At 39.4% G+C, this 23,598-nt stretch overlaps 1 protein-coding gene across 1 annotated transcript; it reads left to right on the top strand.

Annotated features, from left to right (window-relative positions):
- Window positions 1–6,298: 6,298 nt before the first annotated feature.
- psmc6 (proteasome 26S subunit, ATPase 6) lies at window positions 6,299–23,598 on the top strand. Its single transcript, XM_030128062.1, has 14 exons — window positions 6,299–6,431; window positions 6,929–7,008; window positions 8,057–8,096; window positions 8,180–8,232; window positions 9,110–9,177; window positions 10,977–11,091; window positions 14,664–14,751; window positions 15,204–15,265; window positions 16,714–16,837; window positions 16,951–17,012; window positions 18,057–18,177; window positions 21,382–21,462; window positions 23,173–23,244; window positions 23,352–23,598. The coding sequence occupies exons 1-14, from the start codon at window positions 6,347–6,349 to the stop codon at window positions 23,468–23,470; spliced, it is 1,170 nt and encodes a 389-aa protein (XP_029983922.1). The 5' UTR covers window positions 6,299–6,346; the 3' UTR covers window positions 23,471–23,598.

The following is a 23,598-nucleotide window of genomic DNA, read 5'->3' as shown; positions in this document are numbered from 1 at the left end:
ATTGTGACAGTTAACCTAATAAATATTACTACACCAAAAAACCTTTTTTTTCAGTGTGTAGATTGGTGAAACCATCAACTCTAATCCAGCACAAATCAAAAAGGAGAAATGATACCTTTCCTGCTCAACATGGGGAAATGAATTATTTTTCTGTATCAGTAAACTTTTTTGTCTTACAAGTGTGTCAAGGAGACCTGTACGGTGGTCGACAAAGGCCAAATTCATTTCAACGGCCCAATGCGTCTCATTTAGAGAAAACAGCTGCAAGTACAGAAACGATACAAATTCCCAAACTCAAACAAAGTCTAAACCATCCATCCATTATCTGCCACTTATCCGGGGCCGGGTCGCGGGGGTAACAGTCTAAGCAGGGACGCCCAGACTTCCCTCTCCCCAGACTCCTCCTCCAGCAGGGGGACCCCGAGGCGTTCCCAGGCCAGCTCAGAGACATAGTCTCTCGAGCGTGTGCTAGGTCCGAGGTCTCCTCCCGGTGGGACATGCCCGGAACACCTCCCCAGGGAGGCGTCCAGGAGGCATCCAAAACAGATGCCCAAGCCACCTCAGCTGGCTCGTCTCGACGCGGAGGAGCAGCGGCTCTACTCCGAGCTCCTCCCTGGTGACTGAGCTCCTCCCCCTATCCCTAAGGGTGCGCCCAGCCACCCTATGGAGGAAACTCATTTCGACCACTTGTATCCGGGATCTGGTCCTTTCGGTCCTGACCCAAAGCTCATTACCGTAGGTGAGGGTAGGAACGTAGACTGACCGGTAAATCCAGAGCTTCTCCTCTCTGCTCAGCTCCTTCTGAACCACGACAGACCGGTACAGCGACTGCATCACTGCAGACGCTGCACCGATCCGTCTGTCAATCTCACGCTCCATCCTTCCCTCACTCATGAACAAGACCCCGAGATACTTAAACTCCACCACTTGGGGCAATGACTCCCCACCGACCCGGAGAGGGCAGACCACCTTTTTCCGGTCGAGAACCATGGGCTCAGATTTGGAGGTGCTGATCCTCATCCCGCTCGCTTCACACTCGGCTGCAAACCGCCCCAAGAACACGCTGAAGGTCCAGGTTCGATGAGGCCAACAGGACAATGTCATCTGCAAAAAGCAGAGATGAAATCCTGTGGTCCCCAAACCGGACCCCCTCCAGCCCCAGGCTGCGCCTAGAAATTCTGTCCATAAAAATTATGAACAGAACGTTATTATGTTCAGTTATTTCATGATGAGAATGGGGGTGGGATTAAATAAGTTTTTCTTCTTCCCACTCCTTTTCAAGTATAGATGAATGATTTTGGAATTTTGAATTTGCATGTATTCTGTAAATGCTTGAAATAAACGAATGAATGAATGAATGAATGAATGAATGAGTATTAATTGTCCTCCTTGTAAATCACAGCTGGACTGACTGTACATATCCAGACCAAGGAAAATCCAATTCTCCCTTTGTGCAGTAATCTACAGCTGGATTTACTGCCTCTGTCCACAATAATAGACATTTTTAGACTAAATGTCCTCTAAAACAAACCTGTATTTGAAACATAGCATAGCAAACTATTACGTGATCAAAAACAAATCAATTTTAGCAAAAAAAAAAAAAGTCTCAGTTTTGAATGTCTGGGGTCACGAGAAATTTGTGGTGTTAAAATGGGGTCAGGAGACAAAAAAGTTCGGAACCACTGGACTAGGCATTAAAAATAGGTAATAAATCCACATTCTTATTACAAATTTATTGAAACAAATAATACATGTTCTTTATTACATGGAAAATGAAAGTAAATTTTCATATTTCAACGTAATCGTCGTATTTCAACATAATCTTTGTATTTCAAGAGCCTGGAATGGAATGAACAGCCTTCTGAAGGACGCCATCTGGGAGAACACTGACAACCTCCTGAATCTGTGAAATAAGAAATAAGACGATAAGAAAATAAGAAATCTACATTAGTGTTGTCTGTTTAAAAAATGTTTTCATCGTGACTTCAGTGATACCAAAAATTCTATAAGTAATTTCTAATGCCTAGTTACATTTCACCACCCTGTAGAATAAGTAATATAAATATGGAAGTAATAATAATAATAATAATAATAATAATAATAATCACTAAATAACATTGCACCACAGATTTGCACAGATACATCAACACAGTGAGCAAATGAAAGCAGACAGTAAAAAGATGGGGTTTTCATCAGGACAAAACTAGTTGGTTAACTACGTGCAGATTTGGTCACATTTCTTTCTCAGGCAAAGTAACAGGATGTGATGAGAGCCAGGCTCCGCCCCCCAACGGTCCCATCAGTGTTTACATGTCCCTCTGACCCAGAGTGCTTGGCCCACCACTGTTTACAATCCACTGGAAGAAGAGCACACGCACACGCACACACACACACACTTAATCACAACATCACTGATGATCCGCTGACATAAACTCCTTCAGCTTCCATTTAAGTGTATTTTAAGGCCTGTTTTATTATGACACCAAGAAAAGTCCACCTCCAAAGTCCAAGGAATGAGACAGAACATGTGGGATCCCAGCTCTAATATGAGCTGTGGTCAGTTCAGTGCACAGCTGTAAACATACAGGACCCTCTGCAGCTGGTCAGCCTTTTTCTAGGTCAACATCACACACCCAAATATAGACACATGGAGCAAATGTGGCTCTAAACAGCATTTATACACAGTTATCCTCCCAAGACCCAGCTCTGGGTTTTCTGTCCACATTTGTGGACAAGAGTTTCACAACTTTATACAAAAAAGAAAAGAAAACTGTCCACTACAAAGGACATTCCATAAAAATTTTAAAAACTGCATCTGAAAAAACTGTTGCATCATGATGTTTCCAATATAGGCACTGATTTAATAAAAAACAAAAAAAGCTGGTACTTTGCTGACATTTCCTGGGTCTGAGGAGGTTAAACATGCACTTATGTAACTGTTATCGCTGACATCTAGACATGAACTAACCCTTAAAGACCCAAACAGTAACCATCTACTGATCTGAACTGTTTAATACCTGCTGATCCACTAATCCTATCAATCCATGTCAATAATTGGTGTAAAATACAGTTCTTCATCTGTTTATTGTCATCACATATGACCATATTTGGACGTTCAGAGGCTCCATAGTTGCCAATGAAGCACCATCATCTTCTACAACATTAATTCCCCAGTAAAAGCCATGGAGTTGGATCTGTGACAGTGGATGGACACACTGGGTTTATGTTCAGTTAATGAAAGATTGGACTGAAAAAGACACTTTTTCTTCAGTTTTCTCCATTACAGTTCTCTATTCTTCAGTTTTCTCTATTATACCCCCATACACACACATGCCCCACACCCCCACTTGCCCCGTGGGGGCGTCCCGTTCCCTGGGTTGGGCCTGGGCTGGATGTAAGCCTCCTGGTTGTTTTTGTTTGTTTGTTTGTTTGTTTTTTAACTGTCTGACATCCACCAATGAACTCTTGTATGTGCTCACACAAGGGCATCAACATCTTATCCTGTGTTTTTGGAATCCAAATTTGATATAATCCTCAACTTCAGTCTGAGCTTTAATGAACATCTACATGATCAGTGAATTAAATATAGGAAAAATACCAGATTTACACTGAAAAAAAACACAAAATACACAAGATAATATTCCAATAAATGGTGATAAATCACTTAAGGAAGGTTAAATATAGACAAACATTAATTTGAGAATTGCCACAAAAGTAACACTGGGTCCTTCTGGGTTAAGACCATAAGATGTTTTAAAGGTGCTGTATGTAGGACTGTGGCCAAAACTGGTACTGCAATCACATTCAAATACTGTAGAGCATGGTATCCTCTGCTCCTCCCCCCAGACTAGGGGTTGCCAGATCCAGCATGAGCGTCTACTACTAGTGTTTCCACTAATCCTTGCCACCACACCATACATTTCATACAAAAAAATCATCACCAGACTGATTCTAAGTCTAATATAGAATAGAACAGGACAAACGTCCTGACCACTCAAATGAAAGTTTGCACAGATTCAGGAGATAGAGAAAAGAGAAATGAGCCTTAAGTTTACCTTTTACTGTATGTGAAGTACAAGCGGCACAGATTGCTACCATACAATCCCCCCCCCCCAACCAAACACCCCCAGGCCGAACCACAGACACTACTGAACCCCCCCCCCCCCCTTTCCACATGCAGAGGTCACTTCCACAGAAAACACTGAACTACAAGGAGCTACCATGGACAGAGACAAGTCCTACAGCGGTACCAGGGCCAGGAGGAGAGACCGCAGCCCGGCCCCAGGTGAAGGGACCGGGTGCAGAGACCGCAGCCCCGGCTCTCAGTGGTTCTTACGGTGATCAGACTAAGGCAGAGCCGGTGTCGGTCTTCTAATCCTTCTCCTCTTTCAGCCGTCTCCATGTTTCTAAATCATCTCCTCCAGATCCTTGTTTTGTTTCCCACGTTGTCACTATGTATTTGGAATAATCAGAGTCCTTTTAGGTTTATTAACGTCAGACATTTGTGCTCATAAATGTTCAGCTGCAGCTCAGTGGAACTGCCAACCTGGATGAACAAAGGTACTGACTCTGTGATTGGCAGACAGGTGATGGGCGGAGCCTCAGACCAAAACACACAATGACAACATAAACACCATTTGGGGGCTGACACTGAGCTTTTCAAATACAAATATTCTGTCTGGACTACTACTGTCAGTGAGATCAGGATTTAAATGAACAGGATTCCTTCATGTCTGCTGACAGTCAGGACCATTTTATAATTACTGAGAACAAAATTCCTACAGACTGCACCTTTAAACAGAAACAGGACGAGAACCAGATGTTTTATCACGTTTAGACACAAAAAAAATACTCAAGGTAAAGACATTTTGACAAATGGAAGATCTAAAAAGAAAACAAAAACTAACTTTGAAGCATTGATACTTAAAGGTTCTGTACAGAGAATTGGTTTAAAGTGGATTGCAGCGACACATTCGGCCGGAATCGTTGGTGTTTTTAAGAGACAAAGACTCAGCTTCCCATGAGCACTAGCACCTGCTGCCGTAAGGGCATAACTGTGGCCAAGGTGTTTTGAAGCTAATGAATGAGGAGCGGATCCTCTTTACAACTCTGCATTTCTTTTTTCAAGACAGCAAAACTCTGCTGGTCGGTGTGTTGTTGTCATAGTGACATAAGCTTGCTGTAAATCAGTCCAATCTTGTCCGACCCGACCAGGGAAGCTGGAAATAGCATTTGAAAATAACTTATTTTGGTGCTGATAACCTCATTTTAAACTGCAGACTGTGATCAGGCATATATATATATATATATATATATATATATATATATATATATATATGAATGAGACTTTTTTAAGATCACACAGAAAGTCTGTACAGAACCTTTAACCATGAAGACCCAGTGTTACTTTTGTGTCTGATTTTGTGTGTGATTTTTTTTATCATCAGTTTGAGGCTTTATTTTAACAGAAGACAAGGGAAGAAAATATTCGCATAAATTCACAGATTTGCAACCAATATGTCAGGTGTTACTTTGTTGTGCTATTTTTTTCTTTTTTTTTTTCTCAACTTTATTGAAAATATTTGGCTATACAAGACATAAATTTTGAACAAACAAACAACAAGATGTCAAAAAGGAAAAAGCATTTGAACAAATAAGTTTAAGAAAATAATGTATAGATTTAATGACACAAAGCAGAATAGACAAATAATAGTATAAAAATCAATAAATCAATAAATCTAACGAAAATAAATAAATAAATGCAACAGAGAGTTCAGTCTATTCTAAAGAATTGTTCATAAATTGCCAGGGTGCTAGAGCTTTTTTTGTTAAAGATAAATTCTAAAGATTTAATATATTTTTCAAATTCCATTAGGAAGATTTTAACATTTGGGTGTGTTTAGGTATATATTTTTATGTATATGAAATTTTCCAAATAAAATGATAAAATTTACAATAAATTCTACATTACAAATGTTATGTTTAAAATACGTAATTACTTTGTGGGATTTTTTTTTTTTTTACTGTTTACTATTTTACTGTTACTGTTTACGGAGCCAGATGCTGCGTTCGAATGATTGCGTAACTTCAAGCTCCCGACAGTATACTGAATAAAATGTGCTGGAACAGTCCATGAAATCTGACATTCACAGTGATTGTTGCATCATTTTGAAGAGTTTTGCAAACTCCAATGAAAATGTAATGCCAGCCGTTGAATGATGCGCCGAGTGTTGGTCGAGTGACAAGAGTTTCCTACATGAAACTTAGAATTCCGACGGAAACGAATGTATCATAATTACGTAGTACTCATGGGAGGCTGCATTTTCCCAGCATTCAGTGAAATATCATGGCGGACACCAGGGAGAAGGCGCTACAAGACTACAGGAAAAAGCTTCTTGAACATAAAGAAGTGGATGGGCGATTAAAAGAATGTAAGAGACAATGGATTTATTGTTGTTTTTGATAAATAAGAAAAAAAAAACACACTATAACATTTAACGTTTACCGTGTCGGAGAAACAGCATCAGCAGAGTCAACAGCTAGCTAGTGCTTTGTCATGCAGTCAGCACAGTCATTGAAATGAATAGGAGTTAGCCGGTTAGCCGTGACAACCTAGCATAAAGGGTTAGCTAAAAATTACAACAGCAGTCGCTGCGATAAAATGTACACAATATACGACAATTATTTTAATATTAACGCTAACTTCTGTCTCACTGTACAAGAGCATTGTCGTCATACAAGTCAGCTAATATAGTAGTTTAGCTAGAGTTATGCTAAGCTAGGTACAAGGATAGCGCTAACTAAAAGAGTTTTAATGATGTGGCCCCAACATTTATCTGGTAACACTCAGGAAAAGTAATATTTCAAGAATTTGTGCTGGAAAGTACAGTGTGTGGTTACGTTACATCTGCTGTGTTTTTTATTCCAGTGAGGGAGCAACTCAGAGAACAAACTAAACAGTATGAGAAGTCTGAAAATGACCTGAAGGCTCTGCAGAGTGTAGGACAGGTAAGTGAAGATCACATACACCCCAAATACCATGAAATGACAACCCCTGTGTGATTTTACTTTATTTCGTTAACTTCTGCTTTTATATCAAATGTGCTTTAGGGTTTGGATGAATTCACAGTTTAATAACGAGGGTCAGATCCAGCCAAAGTGAACATCAGTGTATAAAATTAAAGTTTCACCGTCATTTCTCAAAACAGGCTCATTTTTTAGCTTAAGAACTCTATTTTATGGAACTATTTACAAAATTTCAGTATCACTTGTAGAAAAAAAGGTATAAAGATATAATCAATGTTAAATGAAACCCAAGAAGGACTCGTATATGTAAATGCACTATTAACTTAATAATAATATTAGTTCAGACTCATATGTAAATGCACTATTAACTTAATAATAATATTAGTTCAGACTCATATATGTAAATGCACTATTAACTTTAATAACAATATTTGTTCAGACTCATATATGTAGATACACTATTATCTTTAATAATAATGTCTGGCGGGAAGACCTTTCAACAGCTTTGTCATAATTTATCTGAAAGGGAAGTTTTCATTTTAAAAGGTAAAAGCCTTTTATGCAATTCAGGACTTTTTGTTTATTTTAATTTTGCTGTTTCCCCTTTTGTCACATTTTCTTATGAAAAACTTTTATATGAGCTCTAAATAGAAATGCATCAACTGACACTTTTAATGAATGGTTGAGCAGTGCGTGTCTTTTTCATTTTTTGACATTTGAATGGTAACATTGGAAACAATCCCTATTTCACATGTCACATAATTCAACATGAAACATATTACATGAAAATCAACATGAATTCACTGGTTCATTCATTATAATGTAGTGTGGTTCTTATGAGGTTTTAAGTGCCTGAGGGCTAGTCAAATGACTAATAGAGTAACTAACAATATGTGGTAATGCATGTTGATTCCATAAGTGCAAACATGTCTTCCTCTGGCATGTGTGCCGTACTGACAGAAGGACACGTATGATTTCACTAATTAACATTAAATAATTCTGTGAAACCACATGTGCCTTATCCCTGCAGATTGTTGGAGAGGTGCTGAAACAGCTGACTGAGGAGAAATGTAAGTTGACTGGTATAAACACAATGTCCAGTTTGAACTGTAAAGCTCTGCCATGTTGTGTTAACTGTGGTTTTTCATTTCAGTCATTGTCAAAGCTACCAATGGTCCCCGATATGTGGTTGGATGTCGCCGACAGGTGAGTGCCCACCATGATCCCCACTCTCAGTGGGGTCACCAAAACAACGTTAGACACTTTTACACACAGATCCAGGTCAAAGGTCAGATAGTGATCCCATCTTTTTTCCACCGTTGACTGATTTCCACAGCCAAAGGAGTAACAGAGGTGAGACAGGCTGGACTTGTACACAGCGGATCTGCGTTCACTAATCAAAGGGGCGGTGACACAGGGCAGCGAATAGTGTGACGTATAATTTGCACGTTGGAAATACCCTGAGCATAGCGGTGTTGCTAACCTCTCCAGAGTCGGCCCATCTTTCACCGTTATGCAAATGTTCTCATGGATAGAGTCCTCCGCCCAAAGTGCCAACAGCTGGTGGATCTGGGCATGTCCCCAGTTCCACATCAGTCTGATCGTGTTGATATGTTTGTTTGCTTTATATGGCCCACGCAGTTTTTTAATCCCCCTGGCATGGGGGTCGCACACGCAATACGTCATCCAAACGTCACTCCTTGGTTGTAGAATGACAGATGTTCCTTTTCCATAGTGTTCCTGAATCCTGATTCCACCTTCATCAGGGCACTGTTCCTACCTCCAGAGGCGTTACAGAGGTGGAACCAAATAATCCACCATTTCATTTACACAGAATAAAGGTGGAATATTCCAGGAACAGAAGTGCTGTGGAAAAAGGGGCTGTTGATTTGAGCACGGCGTATTTTCACCAGACTGAGAACAGGATGGAGAGCTGTCTGTTTTTAGATGGAACATAACCAGACTTTCAAATCTGTTCAACATAAGACTTTTAAAAGTATGCATTTTGGTTTATTTGTACATGTGTAGTGTTAAGCCACAAGCTGTGCTTCGTATTACCTCCTTCTGTGTCTTTCTGTTACAGTTGGACAAATCTCAGCTGAAGCCCGGCACCAGAGTGGCTTTGGACATGACAACTCTCACAATAATGAGGTAGGCTGGTCAGTGTACCTGAGAAAGAGAGGACCATGTGACTAAAGAAGGGAAAGATTTATATCACAAACATGGTAGTTATCCTAATAAGTCTAAATTTCTGTCATTATCATTATTGTTTTGTTGCCCTACCCTTGCAGATGCAGACACACAGAAATATTAGTAAGATAATAATTATATCCCTGAAATGGAGTTTCAGGGATGTAATGGTTTTACCCCAAACACTGTCAGATCTCCTTGGTGTTTTGTAAATAACTTGGACAGATTTGGTTGGATTTCTTCTCCTTGAAAACCAACACAGGGGACCCTTAGTGGAAGAACCATATGGATTTCAACCTCTTTATCAGTATTATAAGTCATCCACATGGGGGCGCTTAAGTCGAACATCAGTTTTTTGGACATAAATCATCAATAATAGGCCGATTGAGATCAAATTCTGTTCATATTGATGGTCTTCCAGATGTCCACGTTCTGTCTATCATCACATGGGGTCATTTTCATTCACTAGGTGGAGTTTTTTTTGGGGGGGTGGGTGGGCAGAGGGATTGGTTCATTGATCATTGGTCTGCCACTATCAGGTTCATGTAGCTCAAACTAAGATCATATCGATTATCTAACAGTTATTGTGGATAGATAGATTTATATACAGTAGAGGACTGGGGGGGTTTGGGGAATATACCCTTGGTGTCAGCCCCTGACAGTGTAAACCTCGTTATTAAATACAAGACGTTGAAAACGTGGTAAAGTTATGGAGTTTAAAAATCTAACCATGTCAGATTAAGGCGAAGACACTGTTAGGTGACCTCAGGGTTTTCCTTAAGGCTCATTTAGACTCTGTGTTGGATCACCATACGGATACGCACACAGCCGTCTGTCTGTACTCTGCGTTCATTCCATCCCTCTCCTCGAGGCTTATGGGTACGGACCAACCCAAGCAGTACCATAGGGAACCGTAGGGACAGTGTTGAAATTTGAAAAGAATAATTTCCAGAAATGGTGTAACTTTTTGAAGAGCGACTCTGAGTTGGTGAGAAACTCCAAGCATTTATGACGTAACGATTGGACAAGAAGCTTTTACAGAACAGCTGAGAGGAGATTCTTTCAGATTCTTCTCAATTAAAACTCAACCCTTTTTGGTGTTTAGTTCATGTTAATGCAGAGTGGTTCCCTCTGGTGGATTGATTCATTCCAATTCAGTGGACACATGAAGATATAAACTTAGTGACGTGTCCGTGTTTGAATCTATTTTTGTGTGTTTGTGGGGCATAAATGAGCCTGAGGGTTTGTGCAGGGCTTTGTTAGTGAGGTGACTTTTGATGTCATCTGACTCTTAAGCGTAAGCATTTTTACATAATGTTGAATCTAAATCATTCCAAACCATAATAAATGATTTTAAAATCCAAAAGAAGCTTACTTGCTAAATTGTTTTAGAGTGGAGAGTAGTTTTACGGTATTGAAAATGCCAATTGAAAAATCCTGCGGGAGTATTTAAATGTATTCCATTGTAGACCGTATGATGCCAACATGTTTCTGGTTTTCTGTGGTTGACTTCATTTAATTTTTAAATATATATCCTTTCCTCATATTCATGGAAAAAGAACAGTAGCAATTTATGACTAATAATGACATAAAGCACTGAAATAATAGTGTGATTTGAAAATTATTGAAATGTCAAAATCAGTTCCTTAAGTAAAGACGGTGAAGGGATTTGGGCGTCTGTTGTTTTCTATGGTGCAGAACAGAAACTGTCATCGCCATGGTAACCCACTGCTGCTGTTGGCTTTGTCCTCCTTGTTCAGATACCTGCCCAGAGAGGTGGATCCTCTGGTCTACAACATGTCCCATGAGGACCCCGGCAGTGTGTCCTACTCTGAGATCGGGGGCCTGAGTGAACAGATTCGGGAGCTCAGAGAGGTAAAGGCTTCGGGAGTTCACGTGGTAACTGTGTTTTTGACATTTACAGACTGACCTCAGTAAATGGTGTTGTATGTCACGTAGGGCTGTAGTGATACGATACATGATATTCAGCTCACAATACAATATATATCATGATATTTGGCCAACAATACGATTCGATATACTTGCATCATTTTCTGAAAGATTTTAAAGGGACAGAGTGATTTTGGTGACATCTTGTGACTGTTCCATTGACTTAGATTGAATTAATTAAACTGAAAACTGAAAGCGTCGATCAGTTACACAATATATAGCTCTGACTGGACAGAGAGTCTACAGCACAGGTGTCAAACATCCAGCCCGCCAAAGGGTCCAATACGGCCCGGGGGATGAATTTGTGAAGTGCAAAAATTACACTGAAGAAATTAACAATCAATGGTGTCAAAATAATTTTAATTCAGGTTCCACATACGGATGCGTGCAGGCCAATTAGTTCTCAAGTGGATCAGAGCGGTAAAATATTATCATAAATACTGACAACAGCAAATTTTCTCTTTGTTTCGGTGTAAAAAAGTCAAATTACATGAAAATTTTTACATTAACAAACTATACTTTTATTAAAAAAAATTTGAATAACCTGAACAAATATGAACAACCTGAAGAGAAGTAAATGCAATTTTACCAACATTCTGTTATTAAATGTTATGTGTAATTGTGGATCCACCGTGATCTGTAAGTTATAATGTACATGTGTAAATGATAAACTGAAGCAGAATATTTTTTAAATTGCACTTATTTTTCTTATGGTATTTCAAGTTGTTCCTATTATTTGGATTTTTAAGGAAACTTTGCAGATGTAAACATTATCATAATTTAACTTAACTTTTTTCACTGTTATTATTTTACTGGTCTGGCCCACTGCAGATCATATTGGGCTGAATGTGGAACTGAACTAAAATGAGTTTGACACCCCTGGTCTACAGCTTGCAAATGCTGGACAAAATGAATCAAAGATGTGATGAGAAAATGAGTTTGATTTCTTGAAACGGTGCAAACTGTGGCTTACAAGCCTTTGAAAAGTGAACAAAACTGACACATGTGAGGTAGCCTGTCACCACCAGGAGAGTTAGACAGCTTCTTAGGCTCCTCAGTTAGCATTACCTTGTCCGATTAGTGACGTTTTAGGGGGGCTCATAGGTTGGTAGTATTTCCAGAGTATTTCACGTTTGTGTGACACAGTTTGCAAACCGCCAGGCTTTTATCTAAATCATCGCTTTCCTCTTTCTTTTTAAACCTGAAGTGCTCCCACACCAAGGTTATCATCGTTAACGAAAACTAACGAAATGACGACAACTAGAATTGAAAAAACACTTTAGTTAACTGAAATAAATAAAAACTATAATTAAAAGAAAAAAAACGATAACTAACTGAAACTGTATTGTGTGTTTACAAAACTAACTAAAACGGATAAAAATTATGGATAAAATTCCCTTCGTTTTCATCTTTGTCAATGTCGGATTGATATGAAATTAATTTATTTTGCTTGGACAATTTTGGCTAGCGGAACCATACAACACTTGAAGGTTGGTCACTTCTCGTCACTTGTCATTTAGACTGGTCTTCTGGTCCCCACTTTACCTGGAAACATGAAGACTAAAGTTGGGAGAAAGCAGCAGAGTCCTGTATGTGAATACAACAGCGAAGAAGATAAAAAATATGAAAAAACTAAAACTACGCTAAACTGAACTAGAACTAAGCATTTAGAAAAAAAGGAAAACTAATAAAAACTAGCAAACCTGCTCTAAAAACTAATTAAAATTAACTGAATTAGAGAAAAAAAGTCAAAACTAAATAAAACTAGACTATAATGAAAAATCCAAAACTATTAAATCCTTGTCCCACACATCTGCCTTTAAGTATGAAGGTGCTGGATTTATGTTCGCCACCATTATTCTGAATCTCTTAGCTCTGACTGTGTAAACAGGAAGAGAAAGACGTTGGCGTAAAGACAGTATCTAGACGGTAACTTACTAGAAATGCTCTACAGTGACACTAGCGGCTGGCTGACCTAATCGCTCTTCCTGCAAAGCGAACGGGGGAAATGGGCGATGAGCAGAGTGCCAGACGGAACACGGGGAATTTGAACGGGGCTTAATGTATTGATAGTTGCGGCTGAAAAATCGTTACTTTCTGGGGAAACAAAATATCGATATATATCGCAGAGTCAATAAAATTGCTCAGCCTTAATATCACGCCAGTTCTTATGGCATTTGGCTGCCATACCTACACATTAACTGATTAATCAATTAGGTGCTTGAAGTGAATGCAAAAATTCCCGATTCTATTAATCAACTCAAATTGATTGAAGGGAAATATTCTATTGCAGTGTTCCTGAATCTAAGCTTCTCTGTGTGTCACAATAAGCGTCTGTGTGAAACACAACAGTGGAACCAATGTTTAACAGCAGAGAAATGAAGGAAGCAAAGCTTTGATTCAGGAGAATTGTGGTTGAATGATTTTTTTTTTTTAATCACTTTGAGTCGATTAATCGTTTCAGCTCTAATTTGATGGCGTGTCAATTTACGGCAAGATCTCAGTTTCACATAGCCCTAACCCTCAGTGTGTGGTATTTGACGCATTATTCAGGTTGGACAGGGGGCTGATAACGGAGTGAACATACACGCAGACAGCTTATAATGCATACAGATAACACGCCAATTAAAAGTGCAGTGTATATTTATGCAAGTCATGATATGATGTTGACATTTGAACTACAGACTGAGGTTCTGTCTGAAATCCAAGCTGCATCAGATCTAGGGATGTAATGATATAAAAAATTCATATCACGGTTATTGTGACCAAAATTATCATGGTTATCATTATTATCATCGTATTGTTAAAACTGTCCTCAAAATTTTAAAAAAGTACTGAAACACACACTGAAATAATTTAACCAAGTTGTATTTTGAAAAAAAAAAAAAAAAAAAACCCAAACAAATAAAATCATTGGCACAATGCACTTTCTCTTGGCAGAAACATTCAAGTATTAACCCTTAGTAGTCTGAGCCCATTTTGGCTGTTTTTTTGTTTTTTTTCTATTTTTCCTTTATATACTATATAAACAAATGTTTACTATACCCATGTGTGGTTTTTTTTTTTCAGCACAACTTCATCTATATCATCTGCCTATTTTTTCACTTTAACCTACTATATCAACATAAAAGGACAAAAAAACATACAAAAAATATAAAATCTGATTTGAAAAATGCATATAATTTATTGCATAAATAACACAAAGATGCTTAACTTTTCAAAGACTTTAAAAGTGAATATTCATTCCAGATATTAGGTATATAAAATCAAAACTGTAATAAATTAAAACTATACTCAAATATTTGACATAAAAGCAGATCTTTGGATAGGTGTTTTCTCCGGAAAAGTGCGGTAATCAAACACAGTTATCACGATAATTAGAATTTGAACAGTAATACTAACCGTTGGTAATTTTACCGCGGTTTATCGTTATACCGGTAATTGTTACATTCCTAGTCAGATCCAGATTTGAGCTTGTTCCCATTTTGCTTTGGCAGGTGATTGAGCTGCCTCTGACCAACCCTGAGCTCTTCCAGAGGGTGGGCATCATCCCTCCTAAAGGCTGCCTCCTCTATGGACCTCCAGGTGAGAGACTGCGTCCAGTGCACCTTCAGCAGCAGTTCAATAAGAAAACACCTGATGTGTCCGTCAGTGGTTGTCAAACTTTTCACATGTCCTGCTCTGTAGACTTCACGGCTGACATAGCTTCACTTAATCTTGCTGCTTAAAATAACCTGTCACCTCCCTCCGAGCCGTCCCATGACTTCATTCAACTTTTGGGAAACCTCTAGTAAATTAAGTTAAACCTCTAGTAAAGGGTGCATGACAAATAAGTGTCTTTTCTATTTCATAAATGACATGTGCCTCTCATGTATGATTGGTCCAGTCTGGGCGCCAACATGAAAGTCAACGAGTAATAACTGCCACCTATGTGAGAGGTATAAACAGGTGACAGCGTTTGCTCATTAGGGAACGTCAGGGCATGTTCACTGTGATGAGGCGGTTTGGGTTCTGATGAAAAACTCTGTGTGTAACAGGAACAGGCAAAACTCTCCTAGCCAGAGCGGTGGCCAGTCAGCTGGACTGTAACTTCCTGAAGGTGAGTATCTATTATTATTATTATTATTATTGTTATTATTGTTATTATTATTATCTGAACAGTCACTGAGCCTGTTTACATGACCGTATAAATCTGATGACTGAAAGCAATCACATAAGTGTACTGCAGTGTATCTCAACCTTCTTTGAACAAAGGCATCATGAGCCTTCTGCCCCCCCATCCCCCCAAAAATTTGGGATGGGGGGTGTTGCATTTTTCTAAAAGTAATGCAACAACCCTATTTGTGCAGGACATGGTGGCATATGTAGCTCTGTAGATAAAGTCTCCCTTCAGTGTATTAGGCAGCGAGCTGTGCAGCCATGATTTGCACGGTTCATTTTCTAAAAGCACGGCCAAAACATGGTGCACGGCTCATAGCCACATTAATGATAAATATATTGTTCTCTTAACTTGTCATGGGTGTTACCATGTCAAAATGAAAGAGGTTGGACTCTTAGTGTTTCTCAGTGGGGCGGTACCCCATGTAAACACCCCATGTAAGCGCAAATTTATTATATTATGTTTGGCAGGGAATACCATACAATCACCCCACCGGTCTAAACTTTTTGGGGGGGGGGGGGTTAGCAGGAGGTTCATTGTGCTTTTACGCCCCCCAGAATATTACACACCCTTTTTCTTTTTTTTTTTTTTTTTTTACGCACCCTGTTCCTCTGTTTCAGCTTAATACACTGCCCCCCTCACCTCATCATTTCCCACCGGTTGTCTTGCCCCCCGAAAACAAATTTGCGACCGGGGGGATGATATGCTTCTATGGAGTATGTGCCTCTGTTATACGTTGGAGCTTACGCAGCGTTTCCACTTGCATTTCGACATGGGAACAATCTGCTGCATCTCCTTTGTACTAATATCCAGTGACTCTTGATTTTTCATGATTTATTCATTTATTTATTTTTTCCCCTCCCATCCTGTGCTCTTGCCCCCATGTGACAGTGTCAGCACCCCCAGTTTGACAACCACTGGTGTAATGTGTTTACATGCACTTATGAAATACGATAATCATAAAGCCTGGTTTAGACGCTCCGGTCCATTATTGGATTTCCTTCTGAGTTTGTACGTACGTAGTGATGGTAGAATCAAACTTCCTGTTATTGTCTTCAACTCATGTTTGACAACGTAACTTCCGTTTTCTATGGTTTAAATTGTAAATTGTTTTTGCACATATGCCGATGTAATAGAACTAAATAAATCAGATTAACCTGTACATAAGCAGGAAGACATGGGAGTATGGGGACCAGGTGTGTTAATCTGATTTATTATAATCAGATTACTACTGTTATCTGATAAAAACAGATCAGATTATGCTCTTTGTGATCAATAATAATCTAATAACTCCAGATTTCAGATAATGATGGGAGTATCAGTGTGCATGAAGGGGCTCAGTGTTGACCGCTGTGCCCACTCACTCACTGCTCATGTGTGGACTACAGGTGGTGTCCAGCTCAATTGTGGACAAATACATTGGTGAGAGTGCCAGGCTCATCAGGGAGATGTTCAACTACGCCAGAGACCACCAGCCCTGCATCATATTCATGGACGAGATTGACGCGATCGGTGAGTGAAACTGAATCCACAGAGGCTTGGACTTGGATTCACAGTCAGCTGAATCCAGGTTTTAGAACAGAAGGACATGAGTTCAAAGGACAGGCTTTGTGTTGTTCCTGCAGGCGGCCGTCGATTCTCTGAGGGAACGTCTGCAGACAGAGAGATCCAGAGGACTCTGATGGAGGTGAGAGGGTCCGGTCAACTCACAAAGGCTCAGATCAAACCTGTCAGACCATTTCTGTGGACAGAACTATGACAGGAAATGATGTCACAACACTGAACAAATGCTTTTATTGGCACTAAAACCTACTGTAATTCCTCTGTGCCATGTGAGTGTTGAATGGAAACTTAACCCATAAAGACCCAAACGTCCACCTTTAACCCATAAAGACCCAAACGTCCACCTTTAACCCTTAAAGACCCAAACGTCCACCTTTAACCCATAAAGACCCAAACGTCCACCTTTAACCCATAAAGACCCAAACGTCCACCTTTAACCCTTAAAGACCCAAACATCCACCTTTAACCCTTAAAGACCCAAACATCCACCTTTAACCCTTAAAGACCCAAATGTCCACCTTTAACCTAAACCATCTACTGATCTAAACTGTTTAATACCAGCTGATCCATTAATCCTATCAATCCACGTCAATAACTGGTGTAAAATACAGTTCTTCATCTTTTCATGGTCATCAGGTATGACCATATTTGGACGTTCAGAGGCTCTGTAGTTACCGTGGAAACACCGTCATCTTCTCCAACATTGATTCCCCAGTAAAACCCATGGAGCTGGATCAATGTCAGTGGATGGACACACTGGGTTTATGTTCAGTTAATGACAGATTGGACTGAAAAAGACTGTTTCTTCAGTTTTCTCTGTTTTTAATGTAATAACCCTCAACTTTAATCTGAGCTTTAATGAACATCTACATGATCAGTGAAGTAAATACAGGCAAATACATGATTTTTACAGAAAAAACACAAAATACAGAGGATAATATTAGAATAAATGGTGATAAATCACTTCAGAAAGGTTAATTAGAGAGAAAAAATAGTTTGGGAACTGACACAAAAGTAGCGTTGGGCCTTTATGGGTTAATACAACAGTGATGGATATAGATGAGATATTGCTATAATGTGCAGTTCTACAGAACCAACCCAGTGAGTAGACGATGAGTAGCAGTGTTCTGATTAATACTGTGTGTGTGTGTGTGTGTGTGTGTGACAGCTGCTGAACCAGATGGACGGCTTCGACACATTGCACAGGGTCAAAATGATCATGGCCACCAACAGACCGGACACCCTGGACCCGGCCCTGCTGCGGCCCGGCCGGCTGGACCGCAAGATCCGTAAGAGCTCCAGTTTGTTCTGTCACCGGTGTTTGTCATTCAGACCAGAGCCATAGAGAGAGAGAGAGTTGTGACACACTTTGATGTCGCTGCTACAGTGATCAGGTGGTTCATGTCAGCCTCAATAGTTCCAAACAAACGGTGCTGTCATGTTGTTCTATGGGACAGACAGCAGTGAGTGAGTTAATGCAGGTAAATATCCAAATAAACCACACACTAGTCTGTTTCCAACTGTTGTGTCACTACTGTACGAGGGGCGACTGAAAAGTTTTGAGCCTAATATGGAAAGGATTAAGATATGAAGACCAAATTTGGTCCATGAAATCTTTCACATATCTTAATCCTATCCACTAAATTTCTTGGTCATAGCAGTCTTTTCCCTGTTTTACTGGTCCCTGAACTTTCTATATCAAATGTTTCCTGAAAAATGGGCAAACTTGAGTACGGGGCTGTTTTGTGACGATGGATGAGACTGGGGTCCATCACTATCAGCCTGAGACCAAGGAGCAGTCCAAACTATGGAAACATCCCATGTCACCAACCACAAAGAAGGCAAAGGTTGTACATGTACTTGATGACAGCCCCATTCTCCAGTTCGTCCATTTTTCAGGAAACACTTGATACAGAAAGTTCAGGGACCTGGAAAACAGAGGAAAAGGTCGCTATGACCAAGACATTTAGTGGTTAGGATTAAGATATGTGAAAGATTTCATGGACCAAATTTGGTCTGCATATCCTAATCCTTTCCATATTAGGCTCAAAACTTTTCAGCCACCCCTCGTATGTATGTTAGTGTCATTTGTGTTTTTGAGTGGTGGGGTCGACCACCGAAAGGACCGACTTTAGTACTGTGAACAGTTTTACATTCAGTTGTAGGTTTCAAGGTTATTATCGTTAACAAAATGACAATAACTAGAATTGTAAAAACATTTCCGTTAACTGAAATAAATAAAAACTATAATTAAAAGAAAAAACGATAACTAACTGAAACTGTATTGTGTGCTTATAAAACTAACTAAAATAGATAAAAACTAAAAGCACTCAGAGAGCGCAGACCCCCCCCCCCCCCCCCCGATCACCACCAAAATTTAATCATTTGTTCCTTGTGCCAGTCTCAACATTTCGTGACATTTTCATCCAAATCCGTTCATAACTTTTTGAGTTATCTTGCACACAGACAGACAAACCAACACCGACAAAAACAGAACCTCCTTGGCGGAGGTAATAACGGTCCGTCACTTGTGGTTTCCAGTCGTCTTCTGGTCCCCACTCTACCTGGAAACATGGAGACTAAAGCAGCAGAGTCCTGTCTGGGATTTATTTGAATATGACGACAAAGAAGAGAAAAGAGACGACAAAACTAAAACTAAACTAAAACTAATAATTTCCAAAAAAAACGAAAACTATTGAAAACTCGCAAACCTGCTCTAAAAACTAATTCAAATTAACTGAATTAGAGAAAAAGTCAAAACTAACTAAAACTGAACTAGAATGAAAAATCCAAAACTATTAGAACCTTGGTAGGTTTATGAGTGCAGGACAAATAAAAGTAGTGACAGGCATCACATGTCATTATGAAACATTAATCAATGACAAATAGAACAAGTGGTTCCAGACACAACCCCCCCCACACACATATCGTAGCTGATTTTGTCATGGATCCAGCTGATGTCATCATGCCTGTGTGTGCTGATGTCATATCAGTTATCTCTATATATGTGCCAAGTTTGAAGTAAATTGAAACAAAATTGATGTTTTTATATACGTGTGAAATTTCAGCCATTAGTAGTAAATGGGAGGAAAAAACGATTTTAGAAATTCATAAAAAACTAGAACTTTGACCTACTTTTCCCAAAATGTCATCACATCTATTCTGGGTCAGTGGTAATCTATAAACCCAGTTTTGTCTGAATTCAACCAATAGTTCTGCTGCTAGTGTTAACAAACAAGCAAAGACCTTTTTCTTGGTAGTTCGTCTGGGTTCAACTGGACTGGTTTAGCTTTTCTGAAAACATTTTGTCTCATCCAAGAGACTTCTTCAGTTCTAAAAACTGGTGGACTTACAAACCTGCAGGGGGAGGGGTCTGTGCAGGTGTCGTCCCACCTTCAGTGTTAGGGTCATAAGGGGCGTGTGTCTGTGGGGGTGTGGTCAAAGAAATACACCCAACCAAAAACAATACCTCTTGTCTCCTCTTCGGGTGGGCGGGGTGATAAAATAACTGTCAAAGTGGACCCATGGATCTCACAGTGGAGTCCAGCAGGTAAACCACCCAGGTGTTGGTCTCCCCCTGGTGGCCGGCTGCAGTATGGTTCATAAAACCTGCCTCCCACTTTAAGCAGAGCCGTCAAACTGATTTCAGCTCAAGTTCCACATTCAGCCAAGAGAATCTGAAGTGGACCAGACCAATAACAGAATAATATATAAATATTGTCGACGCCAAATGTTTTTCTATGTTATAAAGAGAAAAAAGTAAAATTACATAATGAAAACATTTACATCTAAAAACTATCCTTTAAAAAATCTGAACAACATGAAGAAACTGAAATTTCTTCAGAAAATTGAGTGCATTTTAACAATATTCTGCCTCTGTTTATCATTTCTACACATCCGTACAGATCCCAGTGGATCTACAGAAACACAGAACATTTAAGAACGGGCAGAATATTGGTCCAATTACACAGATTTGTATGAAGACATTTCCTGTTGTTCATATTTGTTCATATTTTTTGTGAAAGTTTGTAAATATAAACATTTTCAAGTAATTTTGTGTAACTTAGTTTTTTTTTTACACCCAAACACTGATAATAAATAGTAGTTGTCAGTATTTCTAGGTTATTATGACAGTATTTTACTGGTCCAACCCATTTTAGATATGAAACCTGAATTAAAATGATTATTAATGTCTTCGGTGTAATTTTTGCATTTCACACATTCATCCATCGGACCGGGTCACACTTGTTGGAGTTATTTTTGATGATCTAAAAGTCGATGGTCGACAGTTGTGAAGACTCAAGTGTGTCGGGTGGTCTGTGGGCAGACGTCACACAGAACATCTGACAGATGAACCAGAAACAGACTGAGAACCAGTGGTTTAGTGTAAACGTCCAAATGATGTCACAGAGGAGACACGGCAGGAAAGGAAAGCCCACATTTAAGTCTAAGTCTGACCCCCTGACCCCCCCCCATGTGTGTTTGTTCTGCAGACATCGAACTGCCCAATGAACAGGCTCGTCTGGACATCCTGAAGATCCACTCCAGTCCCATCACCAAGCACGGAGAAATAGGTACGAGTCCCACCTTCCTGCAGCCCCCCCGCCCCCCTGGGCTGTCACTGTCCTCTTCTCAGATCTGTGGTCGAACATGTAAATGAAGGTTCAACTACAGGAGTTTGGAACTGGAGGAGTTTGAGTCCAACATATTTAACAGCCTTGTTCAGACTGAGCATCAGTAGACAGAAGGAAGAAAACCACAGTATACAGAGGATACATGGAACTTTATATGGAAAATAAAAACATTATTCTAAAGTTTAGAATAAGGTGACACCATTAAAGAAAAATGAGAATAAAGCCTTGATTTTGAGGAAAAAGGAATACTGGACAACAAATGTAATTGCACTTAAAAAAATCTGAACAAAACAATAAATTTGTAACGTTTCAGGCTGAAAAATTAAGTCTGACTCATCTTAATATTCCAAGAAAAAAAAAATACAAGAGTGTGATTTTTTTATTGAAGTTTCATACTGAAATCATTTTGAGGCTTTTTTTAATGCGTGAAAAGTTTTGAGTCTATTTTGTAACATGACTTTTTTTTTTTTTTTTGGAAACATGTTTATTCCATCCCCATATTCTGAGTGTAGTTTTTTTAATACTGAGTTTTACTCAGTTTTGTTGGTGGAACTTTTTTATGGAGTTAAACAGGTGTCAAAAACTGGACTGATTTAGAAAAAACAGAACCCAAACTAAACCTACTGGGTCTAAATTCAACTGCTTGTTGTTGTTCAGTGTGTTCACAGCTGATGTTCAACATCCTGAATCTGTTCTTCATGTCCACTCTAGTGCCTTCTTCAGTCCAAACCTGTCCAGCTTCAGTTCCTCTCTGTCTTTTTCTGTTCTTCCACCTCTTTGCAGCCGAAAACACAGTCAAAAGCACTGAAGAAAAGGAACACAAACACAAACTGACAGCAGCTTTAACGAACCTGAAACAGACGCAGATCCACAGCAGAACCTGTACCTGGAGTCAGGGGTTAAAGGGTTAATACAGGGCTGTCAAACTCATGTTAGGTCAGTTCCACATTCAGCTAAATTTGATCTGCAGTGGGCCGAACCAGCAAAATTATAATGTAATAATACATAAATAATGCCAACTCCAAACTTTTCTCCATGTTTTAGAGTGAAAAAAGTAAAATTACATTATGAAAATGTGTTCATCTACAAACTACCCTTTAAAACAATGTGAATAATATGAACAAACTGAAAAAAAAAGTGTAATTTTAACAATATTCTGCTTCAGTTTATCACTTACACATGTACTTTACTACTTACAGATCACAGTGGATCCACAAACACACCGAACATTTTGTAACAGGCAGAATATTATTAAAATTGCATGTACTTCTCTTAAGACATTTCAGGTTGTTCATATTTGTTTCAAGGTATTCAGATATTTTTGCAAAATAATACTTTGTTTCAGTGTAAATACATGAAAACATTTATATTTACAAAGAGAAAAATTTGGAGTTGTGAGTATTTATCGGTTATTATGACCCATGTGAGATTGAATTGGTCTGAATGTGGAACCTGAACTAAAAGGATTGTTAACATCTTAGCGTCATTTTTGCATTTCACAGATTCATCCCCAGGGCCGGACTAGACCCTTTGGAGGGCCGGTTTTGGCCCCTGGGACGCATGTTTGACACCTGTGGGTTAATATGTGAACCTTTACCTGAAATCAGGGGTTAAAGGGTTAAAGCTCCGTGTGTGTGTATGTGTTTTCAGACTTTGAAGCCATAGTGAAACTGTCGGATGGATTCAACGGAGCCGATCTGAGGAACGTGTGCACAGAAGCAGGTCAGCCGTTAAACTGAAGCAGAAACATCCATGTTCCTCCAGTTCTGATGCATGTTCATGTCAACATACGTGTGTGTGTGTGTGTGTGTGTGTGTGTGTGTGTGCAGGTCTGTTCGCCATCCGCTCGGACCGTGAGTACGTCACTCAGGAAGACTTCATGAAAGCCGTTCGGAAAGTGGCCGACTCCAAGAAGCTGGAGTCGAAGCTGGACTATAAACCTGTATAAAGGCCTCGTGTACCTGCTGTTTTTCAATACCTGACCTTTTTTCATTGCATTCTCCATTTGCCGTGTTGTACGCTTCAAGGTTTATGTCTGTGGTGAATAAATATTTGAAAATCGACTTTGTCCGTTCA

Source organism: Sphaeramia orbicularis, chromosome 24 (genome assembly GCF_902148855.1).
Source record: "Sphaeramia orbicularis chromosome 24, fSphaOr1.1, whole genome shotgun sequence".
Taxonomy (NCBI): domain Eukaryota; kingdom Metazoa; phylum Chordata; class Actinopteri; order Kurtiformes; family Apogonidae; genus Sphaeramia; species Sphaeramia orbicularis.
The sequence above is the reverse complement of the archived record's forward strand: the minus strand, read 5'-3'. Positions and strand labels throughout refer to the sequence as shown.